This window comes from Sardina pilchardus, chromosome 11, assembly GCF_963854185.1.
Source record: "Sardina pilchardus chromosome 11, fSarPil1.1, whole genome shotgun sequence".
Classification (NCBI taxonomy): Eukaryota; Metazoa; Chordata; class Actinopteri; order Clupeiformes; family Clupeidae; genus Sardina; species Sardina pilchardus.
The window spans coordinates 13,427,286-13,451,894 of record NC_085004.1 but is presented as its reverse complement, the minus strand read 5'-3'; the positions used below and the strand labels follow the sequence as shown (position 1 = coordinate 13,451,894).

Sequence of the window (24,609 nt, the reverse complement as noted above, 5' to 3'; positions counted from 1 at the left end):
CAAATGCAAATAAATAGGTATGTTTCCAGCACAGGCCCTTTAGGAAATAAGGACTTCAGAGGCATCCTAAACCACCACTGATCACCTTTTTTTGGTATTTGATGATACCCTTCAAAGAAAGGGGAATAACATAGAGCGTTGTGTGAAAGGTTTGAAGAGCATGACATGATGATTGTCACTTTGATCATGTTTGCTCAGTGGAACAACCAGACAACCCTGCCAACGGGTGCAAGTACGAGAATGACACAAGGAAGTCTTTGTCCGTGACATTTACATCAGTGTTCAGAGGAAATTTTCTTGAGTATTCATACAGTTATTTGTAGGAAACTTATGGAAATCTTATGGAAAAGTGCCTCTTTTGATTAATAGAAACTCAAATCATCTGCAGATGCAGTGTCTTGTCAGCAGTCATGACAGTGTTACGATGCTTCAGAATAGTCCACTTGGAGGGGGAGGGGGGGGGGGGGGTCCTAACTTCCTAGCCATTTTGGGTGCCTTTAGCATTGTATTTTGTCACTATCCTGTTGGAGGACCCATGACCTGCAACTGAGACTGAGTTCTCTGATTCACTGAGTTCTGAGACAGTTCTCTGACTAGAATGCACAGATTCAAGGCAACCTGGGCCATACACAAAAAAAGTAGCACCAAAACAACATTTCTCACACTGTGTGTCTCAATCTCTTCTTTTGTACACCTTTATTTTTTTTTTTGTCTGTGAACATAGACTTGTCTAAAAGCTCCAGCTTAATCTTATCACTCCAAATCACATTTCTTCCAGAGGGAGGGACTGATGTACCTTGAACTTCAAGGTTCTCTTTGGCTATTCGTCTTCTAATTTGTAGCTCTTTTTAGTCAATTTGCCTCTCGCAGGCACATCCCGTGAGGTTGCCAACAGTGCACAGTAAACTTGTCAACCTTTCAGCAGAGGAGTTTTGAACATTCTAACTGAAGATTCTGTTTCGCAACAATGTAATATTCTAACATTCAATGTTCAATTCAATGAACTCAGAGTACTAGAGACAAGGCTCTGAATGAACAATATTCTTTCGAAGGTTCAATTCCCCACATTCCATAACAGCTTAATATATATATATATATATATATAAGGGTTTGAAGTGGGACCAAAAAAATAATTGTTCTCTCTCTATTGACTCCTGTTCATAATTTTTTTGAAAGTTAGGTCCCATGGACCGGACGTAGATGGGTGTGACTTATAGGAAGTCTAATAAGTGAAACTGCATTCACTGGAAGATCAAACTGCTTGGAGATGCTCTAGTCCAAAACATACTATGTGGTTCCTTAAGACAAAAACAAGAAACAGCCAAAGTGAGACACTGGTTTAATTGAGAAAACCTGTGATATGATTTGAAGTACAACAGATGTTTGGGTGTATATACACATTTATACACACACATACAAAACACAAAGATAAAATAAATCAGTAACCAAAACATACAACTTAAAGGCACAGGGAGAACAGGCAGTGGCATAGCCGGTACCTGACCAGACGGTAAAGTTAGCCAGTGACAACTCAGGTGAGAGGGTTTCGTACCCTTCATGATGGTGAGGATACTGTAGCTTTTTGTGCACAAGCTCTTTGAAGTGTTTCCGGTCTCTGGTTGAGCCATGTTTCCCAGTTTCCAATATGGAGTTATAGGAGCAATGTGTAGAGTGATAACAGTGATGCAGAGAAGGGGGGGGGGGGACTGGGAATAAAAATCCCTTTATATTTTGAGACCGCCTGAGTGGTTTACTCAAATAAATGTCCTTAATTGGTACATGTGGTGAACAAGGAAACGTCACAATAATTATATTAAAGGGATGCATTTGTGTGCTTTGGAGTAGATACAAATACGAGGCACTTAATCCTTGGTGCATTTAAATACAGGATTCACCAGCAGTGCCTTCTCAACAGCCAAGAATTTGTCACTGTTTCTTGTGTATTTGGAAGAATCTATGCTACTCAAGAATACAGTCAGCCTAGCCACTGCTACAGGTCAAGCAGCAACAGCGACAGTACACAATACTGATAATCGTTATACAATATGAGGACTGGAGTTAAGCCACCAAAGGACACAACACTTTGCAACACAGTAACTGGAGGGAATAAAACAGTTTGTGGAGTGAATCTTACAATGATAAGTGCATCTACAGGTGATAAAGTACGTTTCTATAAAGGTAAACATAAACATCAGCAAAAACAGTCTTTCCATTTTACAATGCTTCTTGATTATGGAGAATCGAAAATGAAGGCACAGTTGGATGCAGTCATTGCACATGAAGAGGGGAGTCATCACCTTGTAAAAACTCTCTATTCTTCCAGTTTAAAAAAACACACACCCCAAATCCCTGCATTAGGGTCGAGACACTAACCTCCCAACTGTAAAAGCGCAAGATTTTAATATGTGTGCACATGGACATATCAGATACGACAATACGACTGTAAGCCGCGAGTAGTTAGTAAAGCCAAGTGGTGAGAGAGATATACACTTTTTTTTTTTTTTAGTAAAGTAAAAAATAAAAAAGGAGAATTTACACTGTACATCGAACACATTTTGATTTAGGGAATCTCGACTGGTTGGTTCGAGGGGGTGCCATACAGAGAGGCAAGCTTGTGCGGCTCTCAAAACATAAAGTGTGTTGGGGTGGATGATGTTCAAGACTGCTCTAGGATCAGACGGCATGGGCCATCTGTCAGGCTTGAGCGAACAGAGAGTTCACTTCAGAACTGATCAGACAGAAGATCACAGAGCCTCTGAGACACGGTATCCCGGCTCGTTCTCAGAGTTAGACGATACATCTGCAGAAAAAGACAAAGAATGCCTTGTTTTTTTGTTTTTTTTTAACTGCGAAAGTAGACAGAGCAAAGGAGATTTCACTCGATGAACATGCAGTGGAAAACATGAAGCGCTCGCCGATGGTCAGCCTTCATTATGAATGTGCTATATACATATGTACAAGTATTCTCTTTACTCTATTAATAGCCATTTTTTATTTAGGCTATAGGATTTTACGTTGACATTATGTAAATGGTCAGTTTGTAGTAATGTTTACTGATGTCACTAAGTCGCTTTGGACAAAAGTGTCTGCTAAGAACAACAAATAAAACAAACAAACACAAACAAACAAACAAATATAGATAATATCTATGTATAGAAAATAGTTGCCAGTGTCATGCAGACAGAATAGTCGTAGTGTATGTGTTTGGCAACACTGTAGCACCGTGGGTGCAGTACCTGTTGTCAGCCTACCTGTGCTTGCATGTTGGGCTCCAGTCGAAGCAGGCAGCCCACCTGAGTGGTTTTCGTATGGATGACTCCTGCGCCTACAAAGTTGGAGGGGTTAGGATCGACCCCATCTAAAAGAGCGACTCCAAAACCAATGATCTGTGAAGGAACATTGCAGATGAATAATAGAACATTAGAGAAAAGAACATGTGCAATTAGAATTTGACCATCAGCAAGCAATAAGCAACTGAAATGCATATTTCACCAGACAGTCACCACTCATAATCTGACCTTTGCTTTGGTGACCTCAGTGTCCATGGAATGCTTGGCTTTGAAGATTTTCTGAACCTCCTGCTGTGGACTGATCAGATATGCACAATTAAAAATGAAACATGTTCATTAAATACAAGAATCAACACACAAATGTTTCTAATTTGGTAACTTTCCATTAAAGGAACATGCCAACATTTTGGGAAATTAGCTCATTCACAATTGGAACTAGCCACCTCAGTGAGCTATACTAAGCTACACAAATGGTGGGTGCTTCAGACTGAGTTACAACATCCAAAGAGACCAGAAAGATATACATCATCTTCTCTAACTCTGGAGAAGATGGTGAATAAGCTCATTTTCCCAAAATGTTGGCATGTTGCTTTAAGTAGGAGGTATGCAAACATCAGTTAGCATAGGTATTTTAGTTTAACAAACAAAAATGTCCTACGCGCTTAGTTGTTTCCATCGCTGGAAGAAGTCTTGCGAGAGCATCTCTGTGGGCTGGAAAAACTTGTTCAAAGTGATGGGCAGCTTAACAGCGATGTTCTGGAGAGTGCCTCCATACCTGTAATGTTTCCAAGAATCATCAAGAATGTGCACTATGTTGTACAGTAATTTCCTGTGTATTAGTCACATTGTGTATACTGTAAGCCGAAGGACAGTGTTTTATACTATTAAGTTAAAGGAAACAAAATCATATTAATACCATTTTCAATGCCCCCGTGTATTAACCTCAAAGCTGAAGAAATGTTGCAAAACCAATGTATAAGCCGCAGCTAATAGTTAGGAAATTATGGTACCTAACATTCTGTGTCTAGGCATCATCACTTGTTTCTTCCAGGTGGAAAATATCAGCGCCTTTTCAGATACATACAGTGTAATGTATACAAAGACATTTCGACTGCACCCAAATACTGTTACACAATAGCAACAAAGCTCAGTACCTGAACTGGATGTTGAGAACAGGTGCTTCTACAAAGTCAGACACGCATTCAATGTTGATGATCTGTTGGAGCTGAGCTCCTCCATCCACTGTGGGATCAACTGGTTTCAGATGCACATTGAGCTGTGAACAGGCTGGTTAAGGATGGACTAATATAGAGGAAAGACGTGGTAAGTTTGTATTCATCAGGACCAACTACCTAGATTTTGAATTAACAGAATTTATCTTTGCTGAAAATGAACACTATGCATTTCTTTAGGTCTGCTTCTACTTCTACTACTTCTGCTTCTACTAGGGCATCTACTTATACATTTTAGATGATGATGTTGTGAGGATAGTGTTGGCTATTTACCATTTATGCTTGACCTTTGGGTTGGAAGCACTACATAAATCTCTGAACAGCTTTTACATCTATTAGCATTGGGTTTTAGCTAGCATGTTGTTGGTATGTTTTAGCCAACTCATTGGCAAGATTAGGACCTGTCACGAACCCGTGGGAATTTTAAAATGCATCATTAGTTCTTTGCATCAATCTGTCCACACTAAAACAGCACACTATGACACACACACAAAAACAATACTTTTTAAAAACGCTATCTAAGGTGCATACATCTGCAAACGCCAGGGCCACATCTAAAAGTTGACAGGGAAAAGAGAACTTCTGACACAAACAATAAATGAATCATTACCATGACTCTGGCGGAAGCAATCATTCTTGGAAGTTTCCATATCTGTTTGTCCATACTGAAACACAACCTCTTTGTTTACAAAATACAGGGCCTGTAAGGAGCTTGAAAACCCGCTGGTGTACAGTATTGTGGACAACATTGCATCTACACTGGCTTTAATCTGCGGATGGCCTCCACAGAGAAAGATTTGGCCCATTCTGTGATACAGTACCTTATATTCCACACAAAGCGGATAGAGGCCCTCCCACAGTTTCTACAGAATTACACCTACCGTACTTCTACGGTTTGAATTTTACTTCTATACATTTTGGAATCTTCTGGTTCTTTCGATGTGTAGGAAACTGGCAATATCCCGTATATGTATGTAGACATACTACACTGTTTATAGAAAGGTTATTCGATAAGTTCCTATTTTCAGCTAAAAACAAAGGATATGAGAAGCAAGAATGTCCTGGCAGACCACATTGGAGGCGAAATCAAGGAATTGTGTTGAGGTTTTGTTCCCAAAAAACACATACATCCGACCTGCAGGAGGAGAAACAAAAGTGAGTGGGAGTAAGCTAATGTCCACATGACAATGACAAAGTGACTAGAGAAGCACTAAGAGTATAGATTATAAGGGCAAAAGAAAAGGCCTTTTGGTGTCTCAATTGTGGATGACAGAAATAGTCTTTGGGGGGTACTACTCACCCAGGTTCTGTCGATACTCTGACTTCAAGCCAATCTGAAGCAGCTGGTTCTCATACAGCACCCCATTGTTCTTGCAGACAAACCTGACCAAGAGACAGTAAGAGACGGTAAGAGGATGCACAACTTTCCGAGAGAGTTAATCCACCTCTACGTACACACTCACAAACACACACACACACACACACACACACATCACGCAACAGCCATCCTATGCAGACAACATTGTGCATCTTCAGTAAGAGCCTTGGTGATTGCTTGTGTGATCCAGACAGCCCTGTGAGTTGTTTGTAGTAAGCTGTGGTGTGATAGAAAGGTGACTCATTCTGATCCAATGCCACAAGATGGCATCCTCAGTGTAAACACTTTGACAAGTACAAATACCAACATGGCGTCATTGTGTCTTTAATGTTGTAGGCTACATTAAGAATTAACCCCAGAGCCTCTTCCACCTTTCCTGGCATGCAAGAGAGGTTTTAATTGGGGGGAAAAAACACATGCAACTATGATAGTTCAGTCAATCAAGTGCTACTCAAGTCCCTTATTCCCTAAAATCCACACCCCAGTGTTATAAACTTGGGTTGACTTTTTCAGTCTTCCTTCAGGCACCTTACTTGTCAGTTGGTTCCTGCACATCTGCCAGAATTGAATCAGCCACATGGAAGGACTTTGTAGTTATGCTGCAGCCAAATGTAATACATGCACACATGGTGATGTTCTTTTTGTTTCATACTATATGAAAAGCTCATATACATGATGGGCTAACCTGTCTATTCAAGCACACCACTGGGGTCACTTATTTTCCTACCACAGTTTTAACGGTCAGTGTGACCATGTTAAATACACACAATACAGATGATGGCCGCGTTTCCCAGATTCGTTAAGTGCTAAGATCTTCTTAGGAGCATTCTTACGTTCCTAGAGTGCTCCTAAGAAGCACTTAGCACTTAAGAGCTTCTTAACGAATCTGGGAAATATGTCTCTTTGTAATATAACAAAGTGATATAAAAGTAGTAGACTCGTGGACAAGCACGAATAAACAATCATGTCCTCGTCTCGATGTGTGACATCTCTGTCTCGCGTCCGCTCCTCCTCACCTGGAGAAGTTGTCGTCGGCCGCGGGGGCGGCAGCGGCAGGCACAGCGATGGACGCCGGCACCGCCATCGCCATCGGTGGGCTGTTCTCTGAGAACACGTCAACGAGCAGGCTGGCCGCAGTGGCGGGGGCAGCAGCAGCGGGAGGGGTGGCGCTAAGAGAGGTGGGGCTTCCCAGACCCAGCAGATCTGTGGAGGAGGCGGCGGCAGGGGCAGCCACCTGCTGTGAGGAACACAGGTAGAGAGAGTTAACGCCGACGATGTCTTTGAAGGCCCCTGGAGCTTTATGATGATTAACAGAACAGGCATCACTCTTGTTTGTTTCCTATTTCAATATCCAAAAGAACTAGCATGCATGCAGCCTTTGTTGATACACCATTTGATTAGGGCAAATGACGCATTACAATGATGCACAATACATCTTTTACTAGCAACGAACAAACAACAAACAACCTTACACTACAGTAAACAGATTACTCCAGTCCATCCACATCGCCAGAATGTACCTGGACTCTGTTGTGTTAAAATGTTATGAGTAGGATAGTGCAACACAGGGCATGACAGTTTAAACCTGTTACACCAGTTTCAATTGACTATTTTTGACCAATAGTGCTAGGTTCATAACAGAAGATATGGAGAACGTGAATAGAAGGTATGGAGGAAAGCACTACACAGGCATGCTGCGTGATACAAGCAGGCACTCAAGGACATGCTCTTACACACAGACACACACAGACACATAGAAGACCTGATAGAATGTCCCAGCAGAGGTTGCTAAGGGGATGGCACAGGCCTGAGGGGGGAGAGGGGTGAGGGGGTTCTGCAGGAAGGAGGCGGAGGAGACTGGGCGGGGCCGGTTGGTGTTGGGAGGGGCCGGAGCCAGCAGATCCCCCACAAAGGATGGAGGGGAGGCCTGAGCAGACCCAGGAAGTGAAAGAGCAGAGCAGAGCAGAGGCCCGGTAGTGCGGAGCGTGGAGCGTAGAGAAGCGTGAAGAGATTTCAAAATAGAAAAAAAAGAGGGAGAGCAGAGACATGAGGGAGGATTAAGTCATATGAGGAACAGGGAAACTCCGATGGAAAAGCACCCGTAGATATAAAGAAACTCTGACAAGACGACGGTTGTCTCTCACATCACATACTTCCGTCAGTACATTGCTATTGCGCACTGAGTGCTTACTTGCATTATGCCCACTATTACATGGTTAGTATTGTCCCAATATCTGTACTATAAAGTTAAACTAAGCGTGCAAGTATGTGGTTTGAGACAGTCATTGTCCATGATTTCTACTTTTCTTTTACAGCAGCAAGTCCCAACATGCAGTTTACACTAAGCTGACCTTCTCCCTCGTGTATCGTCTTTCAGAGTTAGCAGACTCATATTTTTTATTGTTGTTGGGCATGTCCAGACAAACGAACACAACAGATGATGAAGTCGTCTTTATAAACAAAGCGTGGAACATCTCAGAACGTTATTATTTCACCTTGGCATTTGAGGTGGCGTTGGTATGATTTGGGCCTCCGTTGACGTTGGCATTGCGTTCCTTGCGGTTCTCCTCAATGTCCGGCACTGTTCCAGGCCCCTTCTTCCTCTTCAGCTTGGCCAAAATGGACGACTCGCGCTCAGGGAAAGGAGGCATCTCCTCCAGTACGGTGGCCTAAATGGGCAACGACGGTAAACAGAGCACCAATGTGACTAAGTACCAGATTCATTTAAACACAATCTATTTATCCATTCACAGATGGACCTGCAAACAATGCACTGGGGAGATAATTACATTACAAAGCAGCTGCACTTCCTCTTTCGACCTAAATGAGTTTGGGCAATGACTTCCGACGAGTGCAATGACCATGGCAGGGTACAAATATACATATCTCACCTGACCTTATTAACTCCTCACACACACACAGACAGACACACACACACACACAGACACTCCCACAGATAAACACACACGTAAGGTATGCACAGAGTTTTGCAACTCAAGTGGCCATGAAGCCACTCCTCACCAGTATGTCTGTGCTGGCGACGCAGCTGAGGCGAAGGTACTCCACCGCCCGCTGCTGCAGCTCCACGTCGGCGTTGCGGAGCTGACTGTCGGAGCGCAGCACTTCCTGGATGGTGCCCTTCACCTCGGGGAACAGGTTGATGAACTTGATGTAGGCCGAGAGCAGCAGAGCTCTGGTGGGCACCGAGCACAGGTGGAACTTGGAGTGCAGCAAGTTGAACTGAACTAGTGGGCTGCAGAGGCGAGAGGAGACGGTGGGGAAGGGGGACTGATTCAAATGGGGCTTATAACGAACACTGGATAACATGAGATCCACATTTTGAATCATAGAAAGTATACTACTCACAAAACAAAAGTTTGGAATATCTGGCCTTAGGATGAAATTTATGGAAAAAGTAAAAAGTTCAAGCGATAGTGGTATTATATCATGATGGTAGGTAATTTAAGTACAAACATGCAATGGTGATTTGCCCATCTAAAACAATCTATTGAAACAAAGGGCAACAAATTTCACCCGAAATACTTTTTGTGAGTAGTGTAAGGAACAATAGCTGGCGTCTTGAGCGCTTTAGACAAATAGCTACAAAACTCCCCAAGGTGAAAGTGAAGTCCCAAGGCTTTGTTAAGTCTTATATTGGCCTACATTATGGATTATGGATAAGGTGACATACAAAACATAGACAACCCCAAACACAGACACTTTCTAAGTGGGTCATCGCACGCTAGCAGATCTGGCCCTAATTGAAAGACAATGCAGTCTGTCTAAAACTTGTAGCAATGGTAGATTTGCTAGTACAGAAACATGAAGCTAATAAACTGAATATTTTGACAAGAACAGCAGCCTGTGTTATATTAACCGGAAAATCCCAAGTTGCAATTATAATGGACCAAGTTTCAACTAGTTATATTGTGAATATACTATATTTACTGGACATCACAAGAGAGGGCACTGAATTAAGCCTCTAGAGGGTGCTACAACCCTACATTGCAGAAAACTGTATCAGGCCATCTACAGTAGAACTGGTGTACAGTCACTAAATGTACCCATTCATTCATGTATTGTACAGTCCCCCATGAACAGAATTCCAAGAAACTTGGCATGCATTCAGAGGGTGTTATTCTGTATTATACAGCATTACATTCAGCCGACCCTTTTTTCATCCAAAGTGACTTACATATATGTCAACTACATTACAAGGGATTACACGGTCATTACATTGTTCCCGGAGCAACTTGGGGTTAACGTGCCTTGCTCAAGGGCAAGACGGTGGAAGCCAACAACTCAGGCTATACTGCATGCTAACCCAGCTCCTTAACCACTACACTACCACCGCCCCATACTACACTACCAAATCAGCATACTGTGTCCGGCCCACCCTCCTTTCGGGCCCGGTGCGGCGGGTGGGAGACCGATCAAAACAAAAAAACAATGGTTCCGGGTCATCCTTGTGGGGCTATATGCCCACCAAGTTTCATGCTGCCCGGTCTTTTAAGTGTCCCAGAAATCGTTGACAAAATACGGAAGAAAAACAACTCTGACTAAAACCAGAGGGCTAGCACGGCGGTCATAATAATGCTGTGGGTTCACACTCACTACATGAAGGCTTTACCACTAAGCCCCTAAAATCACACCACAAATCGGCACTTCTTTCATGCTGCAATGCTGTGTGTTGGTGAAACCATACCTAGACCGTGGATCCCCAGCAATAAGATTTCCAAATTCTCCAAGGATGTATCCTCCAACCTTGACTAGATTCTCATGGCAAGCTGGGGCTTGCAAAGCCTACAGAAGGAGGATAAGGAGAGATTGGTGAGATTGGAGGGATTTCCTGCGAAGCTAAAAAGGACAAGAGCCGTTTAAAAAGGAGACAGAAAATGGGTTGGCAAAAATCAGATTTTTTTTTCAGATTTTTGGGAGAGAGAGAGAGAAAGAAAGAGGGAGAGAGAGACAGAGTTAGGATGGGCAAATTGACACAAGGCTGGGAGGAGCTTGGTGTTTGCGGGAGATTTGTTGCTCGAAAGTGCAGTGGCAAAGAGGAACAGGAAGCCTCACAACTCACAAAGATAATCTGACGAGGCAGATCTGAGTGAATGATTTGCTTTCCGTTCCTGGTCACAGAATGGCAAAAGAAATGATAACTGCAATTTCAACCACCATAGACAAAGCTGAAATTGACGTCTATTCATCTTTTATTCATCTTTTATTCATAACATTGATCATTATTACTTTCATGCATGTCGTCGGTACAGCACAGAGCATGAGGATGTGGAGGGTAAAGGAGGGGGGAGGCGCTTCAACTACACCCTTGTGCTTCATGCAGACTGGCACATAAATCTACATTATTTACGGAGCACCACTGAGGGAGGGCCGGGCAAAGTAGCCCATGCAAAATTAATCCCTCATAAGCCAGTATGAATGAAACAGCGGCTGCGGGAAACCAGACAACCTACGACAGTATGGTGGGGATTAATGCTGTTGGATCTTGGAAGTGACCTACCAGTGTGAGACAGTTATGTAGAGACAGACACAAGCCGAGACTGAGGGAAGCAAGAACAAAATGGGTTTTTGTGAAAAGCCCCTTTCATAGAGGAGGCACCCCTACACTGCCGAGAGAGAGAGAGAGAGGCAGAGTGAGTGTGAGAGAGAGAGAGAGAGGGAGAGAGAGAGAGAGAGAGGCAGAGTGAGTGTGTGTGAGAGAGAGAGAGAGAGAGAGAGGCAGAGTGAGAGAGAGAGCAGTTGCTATGGTGAGAGAAGTGAAGTGCACTAGCCCTGGCAAGCAGACGTGCGGGTGGCCGGACTTTCCCTGAGCACGAGGGACAGAGGGGGAGCACAGAGGACTGTTGTGAGCACACAAGTTAAACACAGACAGTTAGACGTGCTGACTTACTGCTCATTAGTGTCTGTTAATGACTACATTACCTTTGATTATTTAAACTGCAGACAGTTAATAAACATGAGAAGAAGAACTGCAGATCATATCTAAGAAGCAGAATTGTATCTCTTTCCATGATGTATTGCATATGAACGGGTTATGGCAAGTGTGTTAAAAACAAACTTAAAATGAGAACTTGAGAAAGTGACATAGGAACTACTTTGACAATGGTGCAACTACTACATCAACACAGAAGCAGGAAGTAACTGAAAGCAGAAACAGCGGATACTGTACCTCAAAGACTGTCTTAGCAGCATAGCCTTGCACGTCGTCTCTGTTAATAACAATCTGGATGACCCGATACCAAACTTCCTCGCTCACGTAATCTCCTGCAATTCTGATGAGGTTCAGGATGGTGTCCACGTACCATGTGTAGTCCACTGCATATTTCTCGGCCAAAATTGCCACTTTCAGCACCTAGAAAGCGCACACAGATGCAAAACAAAGTTTGCGTTGACCGTTATATTACATGGCACATACTACCATATCTTACAATCTTACTCTGAGGCTACAATTATGGCTGTGAAACAGGACGTACAATTTCCTCTCTAATGGAGTAGTCCGCCGTCTCCAGGTAACTGAGCATCTCTGCTACAATCTGTTTGGCGTTGCTACGGTCACACATAGCATAGAGGAGGTCCACGGCCCGCTGCCTCACACTCACATCTCTCTCCGTCTGCAGCATGGAGAGACAGACAGACAGACAGACAGACAGACAGACAAACAGGGATAATGTTATAGTGCTCTCAAATTAAAACAAGATATTTCACAGAGACAGAGAATGTAGAACAAGCTGTACACAGTGTAGATTGTGCACTGGTTACCTTGAGAGCATTGATGACTGTTTCGATGTGTGTTTTGACGGCCTCGTGGGAGAACTCGGAGCTGGCCAGCGTGCACATGCTCTCCAGGGCAAGATAGCGCAGGTTGGTTTCTCTGTGCTGCAGGAACTGGCCCAGCTGGTTGCATGCCCTCACCAGCAGGGTTGGCTCACTGTATGGATGAGAAGCACTGCAGTTATGCACCAAAAGCTTCTTTTATTAACTTAAAGTCAATTCTTGTTGTTGACGTGGAATGTCATTTTCCGCTTCCGGGACATTAAACAAACAAACAAACAAACAAACTACTTTACAAACTAACTTATTAACAGACTAATGAACTAACAAGCCAACTAACTAACTGTTTCAGACAGTTATGTGACTTTAAGACACCGAACATTTGAGATTGCATCTATTGGGGTGGTGGTAGTGTAAGTGGTTAAGGAGCTGGCCCTGAAAGTTGTCGGTTCAATTCCCGGCTTCCGTTAAGCCCTTGAGTTAACACTTAACCGGGGACAATGTAATCCCTTGTAATGTCGTTGACATACAGTGCCTATAGAAAGTCATCATACCCTTTTGAAATAGTTACTTTTTTTGTCTTACAGCCTGAAATCAAAACCCATTTAAAAAAAAATCTTTTCCAGTTTCATTTACAAATTTAGCTGTACAACATCAAAATAATGAAAAAAAAGTCAACAGTTCTGAAAATTAATAAAAAATTAAAAACTAGAATAACAGGGTTGGAAAAGTCATCATACCCCTGACTTAATACTTTGTAAAGCTTCCTTTTGCTTTCATTACAGCCATCAATCTGTTTGGATATGTCTCTATTATAACTTTGCACACCTAGATAGGGGAATATTTGCCCAATTTTCCGTGCAGAAATGTTAAAATTTAGTCAAATTCTGTAGGGAATGGCGATGGACTGCTCTCTTCAAGTCAATCCACATATTTTCTATAGGATTTAAGTCAGGGCTCTGACTTTGCCACTCAAGGATATTCACCATCCTATCCTTAAGCCACTGCTTTGTTATTTTGGCAGTATGTTTAGGATTATTGTCGTGTTGGAAGGCGAATGACCTCCCCATCCTCAGCTGTCTAGGAGAGGGACGCAGGTTTTCTTCAAAAATGTTGGTGTACTTGGCAGCATCCATTTTCCCTTCTATCCTGACCAATTGCCCAGTCCCCGCTGAAGAGAAACATCCCCAAAACATAATGTTGCCCCCACCATGCTTCAAAGTAGGTATGGTGTGTTTTGGGTGTGTTTGGGTGTGTATACTGTGTTTGGTTAGCGCCTGGAGCTCAGTCCAAAAACTTCCATCTTAGTCTCCAAAAAGTTCGATCTTAGTCTCATCTGACCATATAAGCTTTTTCCACATGGTAGCAGAATATTCCAGAAGTGTTTTTGCCCTGAACTCCAAGTGCAATGTTTGGCGAAAACCAACACAGTACACCACCCAAAACACACCATACCTAGTGTGAAGCATGGTGGGGGCAACATTATGTTGTGGGGATGTTTCTTTTCAGCTGGAACTGGGCAATTGGTCAGGATAGAAGGGAAAATGGATGCTGCCAAGTACACCCACATTCTTAAGGAAAACCTGCGTCCCTCTCCTAGACAGCTGAGGATGGGGAGGTCATTCGCCTTCCAACACGACAATAATCCTAAACATACTGCCAAAAGAACAAAGCAGTGGCTTAAGGATAGGATGGTGAATATCCTTGAGTGGCAAAGTCAGAGCCCTGACTTAAATCCTATAGAAAATATGTGGATTGACTTGAAGAGAGCAGTCCATCGCCATTCCCTACAGAATTTGACTAAATTTTAACATTTCTGTACGGAAAATACAAAGGAAGCTTTACAAAGTATTAAGTAGGGTTGGGCATCGATAACCGGTTCCGTCTTGGAACCGGGTTTAACTTATCAATTCCATCGACATCGTACGTCTTTTTTGTTACCGATTCCCTTAACGATTCCCTCAGCCTGCATGACGTCGGACTTTTTCCGGTTTTCCTGAAATTTTGTGTTGCTACACGCCCTCTGCGACGACTCATACTACAAGTCAAATCGTGTAAGGGTAGTAATACCAGCAATATGTTAAAACATTTGTCCGTGAAGCATGGGATTAAGCTCCAAGAGTGTCATGTGTTTGACAGACTACGGAGGGGTGCTAACGTTGCCCGGTCCAGGGCTCCAGAGTGCATATGCGCCCAAAATGTTTAAGAGTGTGCCTGAAAATAATTCTAGGTGCACCTGACGCTGCTCGGGTGAAAGCATACGTTTCCTTCACAAGTTTTAATTGTAGACTATGCGTGCAACTTTGCCAAACTGTATATAAGTAACCCCCTTGGCCCGCTCTCTCTCTCTCTCTCCCTCTCCCTCTCTCGTGCGCGACACCCGCCCCTCGACATGCACATTCACAATCGTGAAAGCAATGACGCATAGAAGACAACTAGCGACATTATCATTAATTTCGGTTAGCATCATAGCGTAGGCTACTGCACAAATTTGATTCAAACTCTTGCATTCAAGTTGACTGATCATCTCAATGTTTTCCAACTCTAAGACTCAAAGGGGCCTGTCCCAAGGAGACAAAGTATTAGCCTACCTTGCAACTTAAACACACGTGGGGAAACTGAACAGTCCAACCAGTAGACTATAATAAGCTAGCCAACTATGCTACTTTGTTTACAATTTGAGGCTTCAAGCCGACAGCTGAATTAAAGAGGCAGAGTTGTAATATGAATAGTCATGAATGTCATGAATATCAGAAATGTCAGTAGTAGGCTATAGATTAGAATATATAAAGAATTATATTATATTATATATATACACTGTAGGCTATATATACATCTTTATACTTCTTTATAAAGAATATGTATATTCCTTATTGTGTTTTAAATAAAGACAAGCTTTTTCTACGCCTTATTGTTAAAAAAAATCATTCACATTATATGAAAGGAGAGCGATAAAAGGTGACCTTTTGGCGTTAAAGGCGATGCAATGAAAAATGTGGGTGCACCTACATTTTTTGGGAATCGATAAGAGAATTGATAAGGAATTGGATTGATAGGCAGAATCGATAATGCCATCGATATTGATAAAAACTTATCAATACCCATCCCTAGTATTAAGTCAGGGGTATGATGACTTTTCCAACCCTGTTATTATAGTTTTTAATTTTTTATTAATTTTCAGAACTGTTTACTTTTTTTTCATTATTTTGATGTTGTACAGCTAAATTTGTTAATAAAACTGGAAAAGTTTTTTTTTTTAAATGGGTTTTGATTTCAGGCTGTAAGACAAAAAAAGTAACTATTTCAAAAGGGTATGATGACTTTCTATAGGCACTGTATGTAAGTCACTAAAAAGGTCTGCTAAATGTAATGCCTCAACTCTGCTGCCTCTGGTTTGAGGTCAGGTGTGCCCTGGCCAGCACTGACCTGTCGTGGTGAATGATGAGGCTGATTGCCTCGAACAGCACGGCATTCTTAGCGTTTGAGTGCTGGACCTTCTTGGACTTGGGAGGTTCCTGGGCCTTGTTAAGGATGGTCTCCAAACACTCGGTCAGACGCCCTCGGATAGCAGCATCCTCTGTAGGGGAAACACCGGAGGAGGAGTTCTCACTAATCACCTTTTAAAATCTTTTAAATTAATGACATTGTTCGTGTAGAAAACCGACACGCTGCACATACCTGGTGGAGGGTAACATTGCAAGAGTCGCAGTAGCTTCACGGACAGCCAGGGTGCAGCGACAAAGTAGTATGTGTAGTCCTGTAGATCTGTGGAGGCTGACGTGACAATCTGAGGGGGAACGTAGCTCATTATAGGACAAATCCACACCGGAAAATGCCTGCTCAAATCATAAGAAACTAACAACGCTTCTTGTTAGCCAGGCTTGCATACAGCAATTTCCTGTGTATCAGCCGCATTGTGTATAAGCTCCAGGACAGTGCTTTATGAAAGTTAAAAGAATATAAATAGAATAAAGAATATCAACCATATTAATACCCTATTAATTACTCCCGTTTATTAACTTCATAGCTGAAGAAATCCAGCAAAATCAATATATCACGGCTAATAATTGAGAAATTACGGTATGTGCAACAGCTCAGTCCTCCCTATATTATGGGGTCTCCACCAGGGTGTACTGTAGCACCTGAATGGTTGTCCACACCAGCGTAAAATGACAATAAAGAAACTCAATTCAATTCAATGCAATTCGATACAGCGCCCTGAGCCCATCTTACCCTGCTGAGCCTGGCCACGGCCAGAGAGACGGAGGTCTTAAAGTCGTCTGGGTTCTTCTGAGCCAGCGTGGTGATGAGGCTGGTGGCAGCAGTCACTACACCCTGTCCAAGAGGAGAACTCATTCCATTACAGTCATTTCCTGTGCATCAGCCGCACTGTGTATGAGCCGCAGCAGGACAGTATTTTATGCAACTTAAAAGAAACAAAACCATACTAATACCATATTAACTGCCCCCATGCATTTAACCTCATAGCGGTAGAAAAGTGTAAACTGGCTAACAGTTGGGAAGTTACAGTACAAAAGCAACCTTAAAATCACAGGCAGGCAACACCACACATGTAGCTGAAGTGTTCCGTTCGTAGAGCGTATGCTGTGACAATTAGCATCCACTATAATCAATGGAACAACACAACTTGGGTCTGTGTCCAGATAGGGACAACACATTGGTTTTAAGTGTGTGGCGCATACCTTAGAAAGTAGACCAGTCTCTGCCAATGGAGCGCTTCAATTGCTCACCCGCTGCAGCCCGGCTGTTAGACGCCACGTGTGTGGTTATCGCTAAATCACTACAGCCTTTGTTATCAAACGGGCATCCACTCTGTTTGAGTTGAGGCTCTGCCCATACTTACCAAGTGCTGGTCATTGAGAAGGTGGACCACGCGAGCGGTCCACTCACCCATGGGAACCAGGTCTGGGGAGGTTCTGTTGAGGCGCAGCAAGCAAAGAGCTGCACTCTGTTTCACACTGTCCATCGTGTCCCTGTAACACACACACACACACACACACACACACACACACACACACACACACACACACACACACACACACACACACACACACACACACACACACACACACACACACACACACACACACACACACACACACACACACACACACACACACACACACACACACACACACACACACACGTCAAGAGCAATATTCAAGAGAATCTGAAGTCAAGAGCAATATTCATGTCAGATCACGTCTTGGAAGCACTACAATCCAGCTCACCCTGCTACCAGGATGCGCGGCACATCTGCTGCAAACGCCTCTGCCATTTCTCGGCTTCCCACGTTGGCTATACAGTGGAGGGCCAGGTTCATGAAGGTGGGATTTCTGCTGGCCAGGTCATTCTTAATGGCGTTGTTGATGAGCCTGATGAGATCGCTGTTGGAGTTGACCAACACTGAGATGAAAAGGTAGCCCTGTAAGGACAGAGGAGCGAGGCTTACAAACATGCATACTACACAATAAGTGTACAGACCAGATCGACCAGACACACACACTGAGCCTGAACATGCATCTGTGACGAGCGATAAGCTGAGGGCAACTAAGATTCACAAGGGGCTAAAATTGACCAGAACCTCTTATTACATGGACAAACTTCATTTGTAGGGACAAACTTACGATTTGTTTTTCTGTGTATTTGTTGGAACTCAGGAGGTTGACGGCCTCCATATGCCCAAAATCGATATCATGGCCCAGAAGGAAGATGAAAAGGAGTTTGCACACATACTTCTTCTTGCTGTAGCCATCCAGAGCCTTGTCACCTAAAGCACAGGACAGATTAGTCCACTTGTTTGAAAATGTTTGATGCTTCTAATAAAAGTGTCAAATAGCAATTAGGCTAATGGTTTATTTTGGTAGACACAACCATTCCACACCAACCACAAATTTTCATCTTGGAGCCAAATGAAGTATGATATTTATTTGAGATATGTTTGCATTAGCAACAAAATGGCTTATAGCTTGTAGCAGTGGGGCTCATCTAAATAAATAGCTATTTTTAAAAACCACTGACAAAGCTCAAAATAGCATCATGTGGTAGAACATCTCTACAGATAAATCGAAAAACTTTGACAATGTACAGAGACGTTACAATAAGGACTTTTAATTAAGTCAGTGCATTAGCCTCCTTTGTTTTCCGGTAGCTTCAAGTCAGTGGGCGAGTTCGACTTCTTACAGCATTGCCCATATCTGGTTGAATATGATGCATGTTTACAACACGCACATGCACCATGTTCAGCCAGATCTGCGTAACACTGCAAGAAGTCGAACGTACCTGATTTGAAGCTGGAAAATGAAGGAAGGCAATACACGTACCGCTGCTACAACCTGTAATCTATTTTACGGCTGATGCGAACAACGTGGCAAAACAGCAAAACACATTGAGCCATGCTTTACAATCTGTGCCGTTGAAGAGCTGTTTGCTCTTGACTTCATGCACTCTTTACCACCATGGAGTGCTGCATGATGTAGCCTAGTATTTTGGAACACCGTCTGGGCCTCTTGCACAATGCTACTGAGTGCCTGCTGAGGCTAATACACTCCTAAACACATGAGCGTGTTCAAAGAGAACACACAGGTCAAGCTCAAAACAACCAGATATAGCAACATCAGGGATGATTGTGCTCTGCCGGGGAAGGGAAAATGAGGTGAGGGGGGTGGGGTTTGGGGAGGGGGGGTGGGGGGGGTGAGCCAGGGACACGAGTAGAGGGAGCGACCAGGAGCCAAGAGGGCGGGAGAAAGGGCCGTGGATTGATGGTGAGGTGGGGAGAGAGAGGGAGAGGGGGAGAGAGGGAGAGGGGAGAGAGAGAGAGAGAGAGAGAGAAAAAGAGAGAAAGAGAGAGAGAGAGAGAGAGAGAGAGAGAGAGAGAGAGAGAGAGAGAGAAAGAGAGAGGAGGACTGGCGAGGGGTGAGTCAGCAGCATGGGACAGGAAGCTGACCGTTGCACTTTCTCTCCCCTGAGAGGAAGTGGCTGCCCAGTCCTCCTGTCTCATTCACTCACTCCACACCGAAACATGGCTTCTCCGACACACAAAAAGGGCAAAACTGAAACAGCTCTTTTTTTGGTCTCTATGTGCACGGAAAACCTGGTCTTGGCTCTAAATCTGCTGCAGACAATGGTAGTGGTTATGCATTTATGGGCTCATGTAAAAAGGAGGCCAAACTAAGCAATTTAAGGGGACACATTAACATCCTACACTCCAGCAGCACAAAGCCGAGAGAAAAAGAATGGAAAGAGAGTGGAGTGGCGAGAGAGAGAGAGAGGGAGAGGGGGGCGGAACCATCCCGTGATGGGGATTAGGTGAAGGAATGGGACGAGGATTAGACCACTTTCAAAGGGCAGGAAAAGGAAGAAGGAATACGGTGGTAGTCCCACTCTTTGTGTGTGTGTGTGTGTGTGTGTGTGTGTGTGTGTGTAACAAGTGCTATGTCCATGCTTGCTGCTCCATGGGAGATTCTCAGGACTCGAACGAGCTGCATCCTTGTGTTCTGCTGGGGCTAATGACTCATAACCAATCATCTGTCTGGCTCTAACCCATTCCCATGTTGGCCTTAAACATGCTTCGTTTCAGAACTTATTTGAAAACTGCTGACCACGGCAGGATATCAACACCCAGCTCCACGTTAAAAGCACGGAATTTGCCTAGACCCGGAATTAATCTCTTTCATGTAAATCTCAAATTAGCCTATTCTTGCTTGAGATTTGTCAACTTACCTTTAAACTTGGAGCGTATATTGGCCAACTCCTTGTTTATCCGTTTGATCTCAGCTTCCTTGCTTTTACCTGTGAAAGGATAGCAGTGTGTTGAAGAGTGTGTTCTGAAACTTCTCGTTTCAGAAACTCTTACATGTACTGCAGATGTTTTTCTTTTCATCTTTATAAAATGCAACTTTTCCCCATACAAAACAGTTAAATAGCTTACAAATAAATGTCAAATGCATGTAAACTTTAAATTAACTTCAAAATGTTTCTTTTCAAATTAAATATGAGGTCTTATAAGTGTTAAAACAAATGATAATTTCATGTCAGAATAAAATAGTGATATGGCTAATATATTAGCAATGTTTTAAACTATGAAAACTAGGGGAAGAAAGATAGCATTTTGACAATAGCTTTCCTTAGGACATGATGAAAATACACCAGTCAAGAATCAAAAATCCCCTTTTGACAGTGTCAACATAGTCTCCTGGCATTGATTTAATAGTAATAGATACAGATATATGCCTAAATAATGCTGCCATCATCAATTGTATTTATTAATTTATATTAATTGAAAAACAAGAGAAGAAACTAGTCCCAGTCACTGGAACCGCAATTGCAACAATACTTAAATTCAAAGTATTGACAACACCATGAGATTAAGCGGATGCTACAGACAACAGAGGCCTCTTGACCTCCAACAATACAATAAAAATAAACTCTTTGTAAATGACGAACACTGACGGGCAGAGGCCAAATCATCCGTGTTACCTTCACCCTGTCAAGAACACCAAGCTTTTCCCTTTTCTCTAAGAAATACACCACCCACACCACCACCACGTGCCATCTGAAGCCACACTGGACAGCAGCATTTCAAGGACAGAGATATAACGTCTCTAAATAGAAGCTCATCTGTTCTTAGGGCCACTGGGGACTGTGGGGGAAAGGTGGCTACTGGTGTGGGCCAGCCAAGTTTAGCCTAAATAGACACATGAACAGGAGAAGAGCGAAATATGATAATATCATAACCGTCATCCTTGGTATGCAATGCAATTGCTATGCAATTCTACTGCAAATATTGCTGTGCCTCTCAATGAGTTAGAAGCTTATTTAAAGCTTTAATAATTTAATAATTAAAGCATGTTACTGAATAATTTAAACACGAGTGTCATTTCATATGCTACACAAGGATACACTACTATGTGCGACCCTCTCTCCTTCAATTTGTGTTATGAGCGTGAGAATGAATGTTGTTCCTTTTCAATGAGGAAGTAGTTAATAACCAACAAACTGGAACCATGAGTAATTCCTTTAACAAAATAACATCCTAATTCCTAACAAAAATGGTTAGGATAGCCTGAGTGGGCAGAATGAGGTTAACACAATTAGTGTTATATAAAAGTGTCTGGTTGTGAACTGGTTCATGAGTGGTTCATTTCCAAGGGCTGAACTCCAAGCAGATGTAGGCTATTACTTTCAGTGCACCACCTCAAATCTCCCTCTCCAGTACAGCTCCCTAACAACCTAACATATCCTTCATGTTTACAACTGAACTGACCAAAGCGAAGGTCAGATTTCTAGCTTTCTCTCATAATGACAACTGTAAACAATTCACCATAGCACACACACACACACACACACACACACACACACACACACACACACACACACACACACACACACACACACACACAAGTTTACCAGTTCACCACATAGGGCATCAATACACATCTCACATCTAGGGCACTGCTTGGTTCATCAAATATTGAAGAGCTCTTCCTTTGTTCTGCTCGCTGTGTGAAAAAACTGCTGTTGACATGTACCGGACAGTGTTAACACATCAACACTAGTCTCTCCAGTCTGCAGTAGCCTACTACGATATTACACAGGCAGTGAGACTGAAAATGGCTGCATTTCTACTTCCTATGTTCAAAGAAAGCAACATCAACAAGCCTTATTCTTTACACACCAACAAACGAGTCGACTGGACTGTATCCATAATAGCATTAACTAACCTAAACCATGAAAAACGACCAGTCTGAGGTCGGCTAGATCTGTGGCATGGATTTTTACAAGGAAATGTCTGGATTCCGGGAACGGACCTTCGCCTTCGCCCACTGAATACTTCAAGGATGTTTCTCTCTTGGCCTACACAACTATCTTAGGGACGTGCCTCTACTATGTCGTAGTTAAAGCTACCTCAATGAGTTGTGGAGATTGTATAGCACATAGACTATACAGTCTATGGTATAGCATAACAGTTAAGATCATCGTCAGTTTAGTATAGCACTTCTGTATGACATTACTTAACTTTACTTGCTAAGTTAATGTCATCAACTTGCTGCACAGCTGACTAAGTTCCAGATTCACTGTCAAACCCTAAGGAAACATAACGCCAACGTAGCCAGGTGTTTATAACCCTGCCAGTTCTATCACATTCTATTAACGTAGCATTATCTCTGTGGTTCAAAATAATCAGCAACTTCATCTATCAGACTAGCTAGGTAGCTCGTAGCTAACTACCGATAGCTTTACTCATCTTCCTGGCTCCCGTCACACCCACATCTTGATTAGCCAAGTCAGACAAGATATGTTATCTAACGCAATCAACCTAAACTGTACTAGCTGCTACAACTTCACTCCGACACATTTAGTCAGTACGTTCGCCAGACACCTTACGAGAAACACTGCCAATGCGATTATAATGAATGGACACGTTATGCCAGCTAGCTATGACAACTGGTCAACGTTAGTTGCCCAATTTGAGGTCAGCAAACTATAATGCTACCTGACATTAGCCCTGTTAGCAGACGTGAAAAGTTAAACAACTAACGTTACCTAACTAAACAGTATTCCTGCTCTGCTTGCAACACCAGAAAACTAATGTGCCAAGCATTTCGCGTCTTTATCCATTTTGTCCCGTCAGATCTAAAGGTTCTCTCAGTGGAACAAGCCCATGTTGTTGACTTGGCTAGCTAACCGTATGTGCTAGTAAATATTAGCTTACTTTCTAAGTTTGTCTTGTGATCTTACTGGCTAATGTTAGCTGGCTAGTTTGACACAGCTAGCTAGTCAGCTAACAGTTAACGTTCCTAGTAAAAAAAGCAGGAAATATTTTCACTTACAATTTCTTATATCAGAAATGAAAACAGCAAGGCCACGCATTCCATCACCCTTGGAAACAGCAGGCATGTTGCTTTAGGCCGATAAAACCGTAACGTTAGTTCAAAGCGTGATCAGTATGATATTTTCTTCAAGGTGCAGGCTTAGTTTGAAATGAGGGTGAAACCGGGGAGTCGGACGGTCGTGGAGTTCGTGACCGCTCGAGGAGCTTTCGGTTCCTACAGCGTCAGTAAAGTCGAATTCCTAAGTGCTGAGAACGCGCACATCTGTTTGGGCGTGAAAAAGTGATACACATCATGGCGAGAACGAGCATGTGTGACCTCAACAGCCACGGAAGTCGCTATCAAACCATTCACATGTTTTGAGCGGCATTTTTAGACAACAGTACCTAACTTATTTGCCTAATAATATTACAGCTATTATTTCCCAAGTTATCTAGCTGGTTACGAGATGTTGAGCCTGCAGACTAAACTTTACTTGTCAAGAAGACGAACATAGCAGCTAAATCAATTGAATGGTGTAAGTAAGTGGAAGAGTGGGGGCACTGAAACGTAATTGTAAAAGTGTTGTTGTATTTTCGTAATTCCACTCATGGGTTGGACCATTTAATCAAGGTTAGGCTATTTGTGCAGTTGATACCTGTTCTCAAACTTTTTGGTTCCAATGATCCCATGTGGGGAAGAAAAACATTAAAGTTCTTTAATGTTTTATGGCAGGAATGTAATTTGATCTTATGTCAACCTTGGATTTTGCATCACGTGGACTGACTCAAACACTTCATCATGTCCATCAGCTTGCTAGCTTGCAAAAAAATCAAGTCAAGGTAAGCAGCTAGGAATGGTTTCTCGTGGCAGTAAGTCATTAAAGTCTAATTTTAATGTAGGAGGGGGCAAATAGACACAATTAGCTTCTTTTATTGGTGAAAGGGTCGTCATCTGTAGATAGAGTGGTGAAAGACCATTAGCTGGGGTTGCACATCTTCTATCTCCCTTATCACACATCAACGCATTCACCATCACCAAAACAGCTTTCTGTCATCTCCAAAATACAGCCAAGAGTGGTCATCTTG

At 42.8% G+C, this 24,609-nt stretch overlaps 1 protein-coding gene across 3 annotated transcripts; it reads right to left on the bottom strand.

The window, feature by feature from the left end:
- Positions 1-1,322: 1,322 nt before the first annotated feature.
- LOC134095258 (AP-2 complex subunit alpha-2) lies at positions 1,323-23,818 on the bottom strand. 3 transcript variants are annotated; one of them, XM_062548708.1, is made up of 23 exons: positions 23,543-23,818; positions 20,433-20,501; positions 18,338-18,480; positions 17,942-18,135; positions 17,554-17,683; positions 16,923-17,024; positions 16,368-16,476; positions 16,116-16,266; positions 12,678-12,846; positions 12,392-12,529; positions 12,088-12,270; positions 10,606-10,703; positions 8,922-9,153; positions 8,396-8,569; positions 6,917-7,134; positions 6,434-6,499; positions 5,823-5,905; positions 5,569-5,657; positions 4,445-4,569; positions 3,949-4,065; positions 3,519-3,588; positions 3,252-3,386; positions 1,323-2,800 (listed from the first exon to the last, which is right to left on the bottom strand). In XM_062548708.1, the coding sequence occupies exons 1-23, from the start codon at positions 23,607-23,609 to the stop codon at positions 2,723-2,725; spliced, it is 2,940 nt and encodes a 979-aa protein (XP_062404692.1). In that variant the 5' UTR covers positions 23,610-23,818; the 3' UTR covers positions 1,323-2,722. The 3 variants fall into 3 exon arrangements, with proteins under 3 accessions (XP_062404692.1, XP_062404691.1, XP_062404693.1); XM_062548707.1 differs by having other exon boundaries at positions 6,917-7,137; positions 23,543-23,817; XM_062548709.1 differs by lacking the exon at positions 6,434-6,499 and having other exon boundaries at positions 6,917-7,137; positions 23,543-23,817.
- Between the last annotated feature and the right edge of the window lie 791 nt (positions 23,819-24,609).

Bases quoted from the DNA above. Each gene is read 5' to 3' on its own strand.
- LOC134095258 (XM_062548707.1), bottom strand. From the start codon at position 23,609: ATGCCTGCTGTTTCCAAGGGTGATGGAATGCGTGGCCTTGCTGTTTTC. The intron at 17,684-17,941 runs GTGAGCTGGATT...TGTGTGTTACAG, and splicing joins CCGCGCATCCTGGTAGCAGG to GGACACGATGGACAGTGTGA. The intron at 16,477-16,922 runs GTAAGATGGGCT...GTTCCCCCTCAG, and splicing joins CCGTGGCCAGGCTCAGCAGG to ATTGTCACGTCAGCCTCCAC.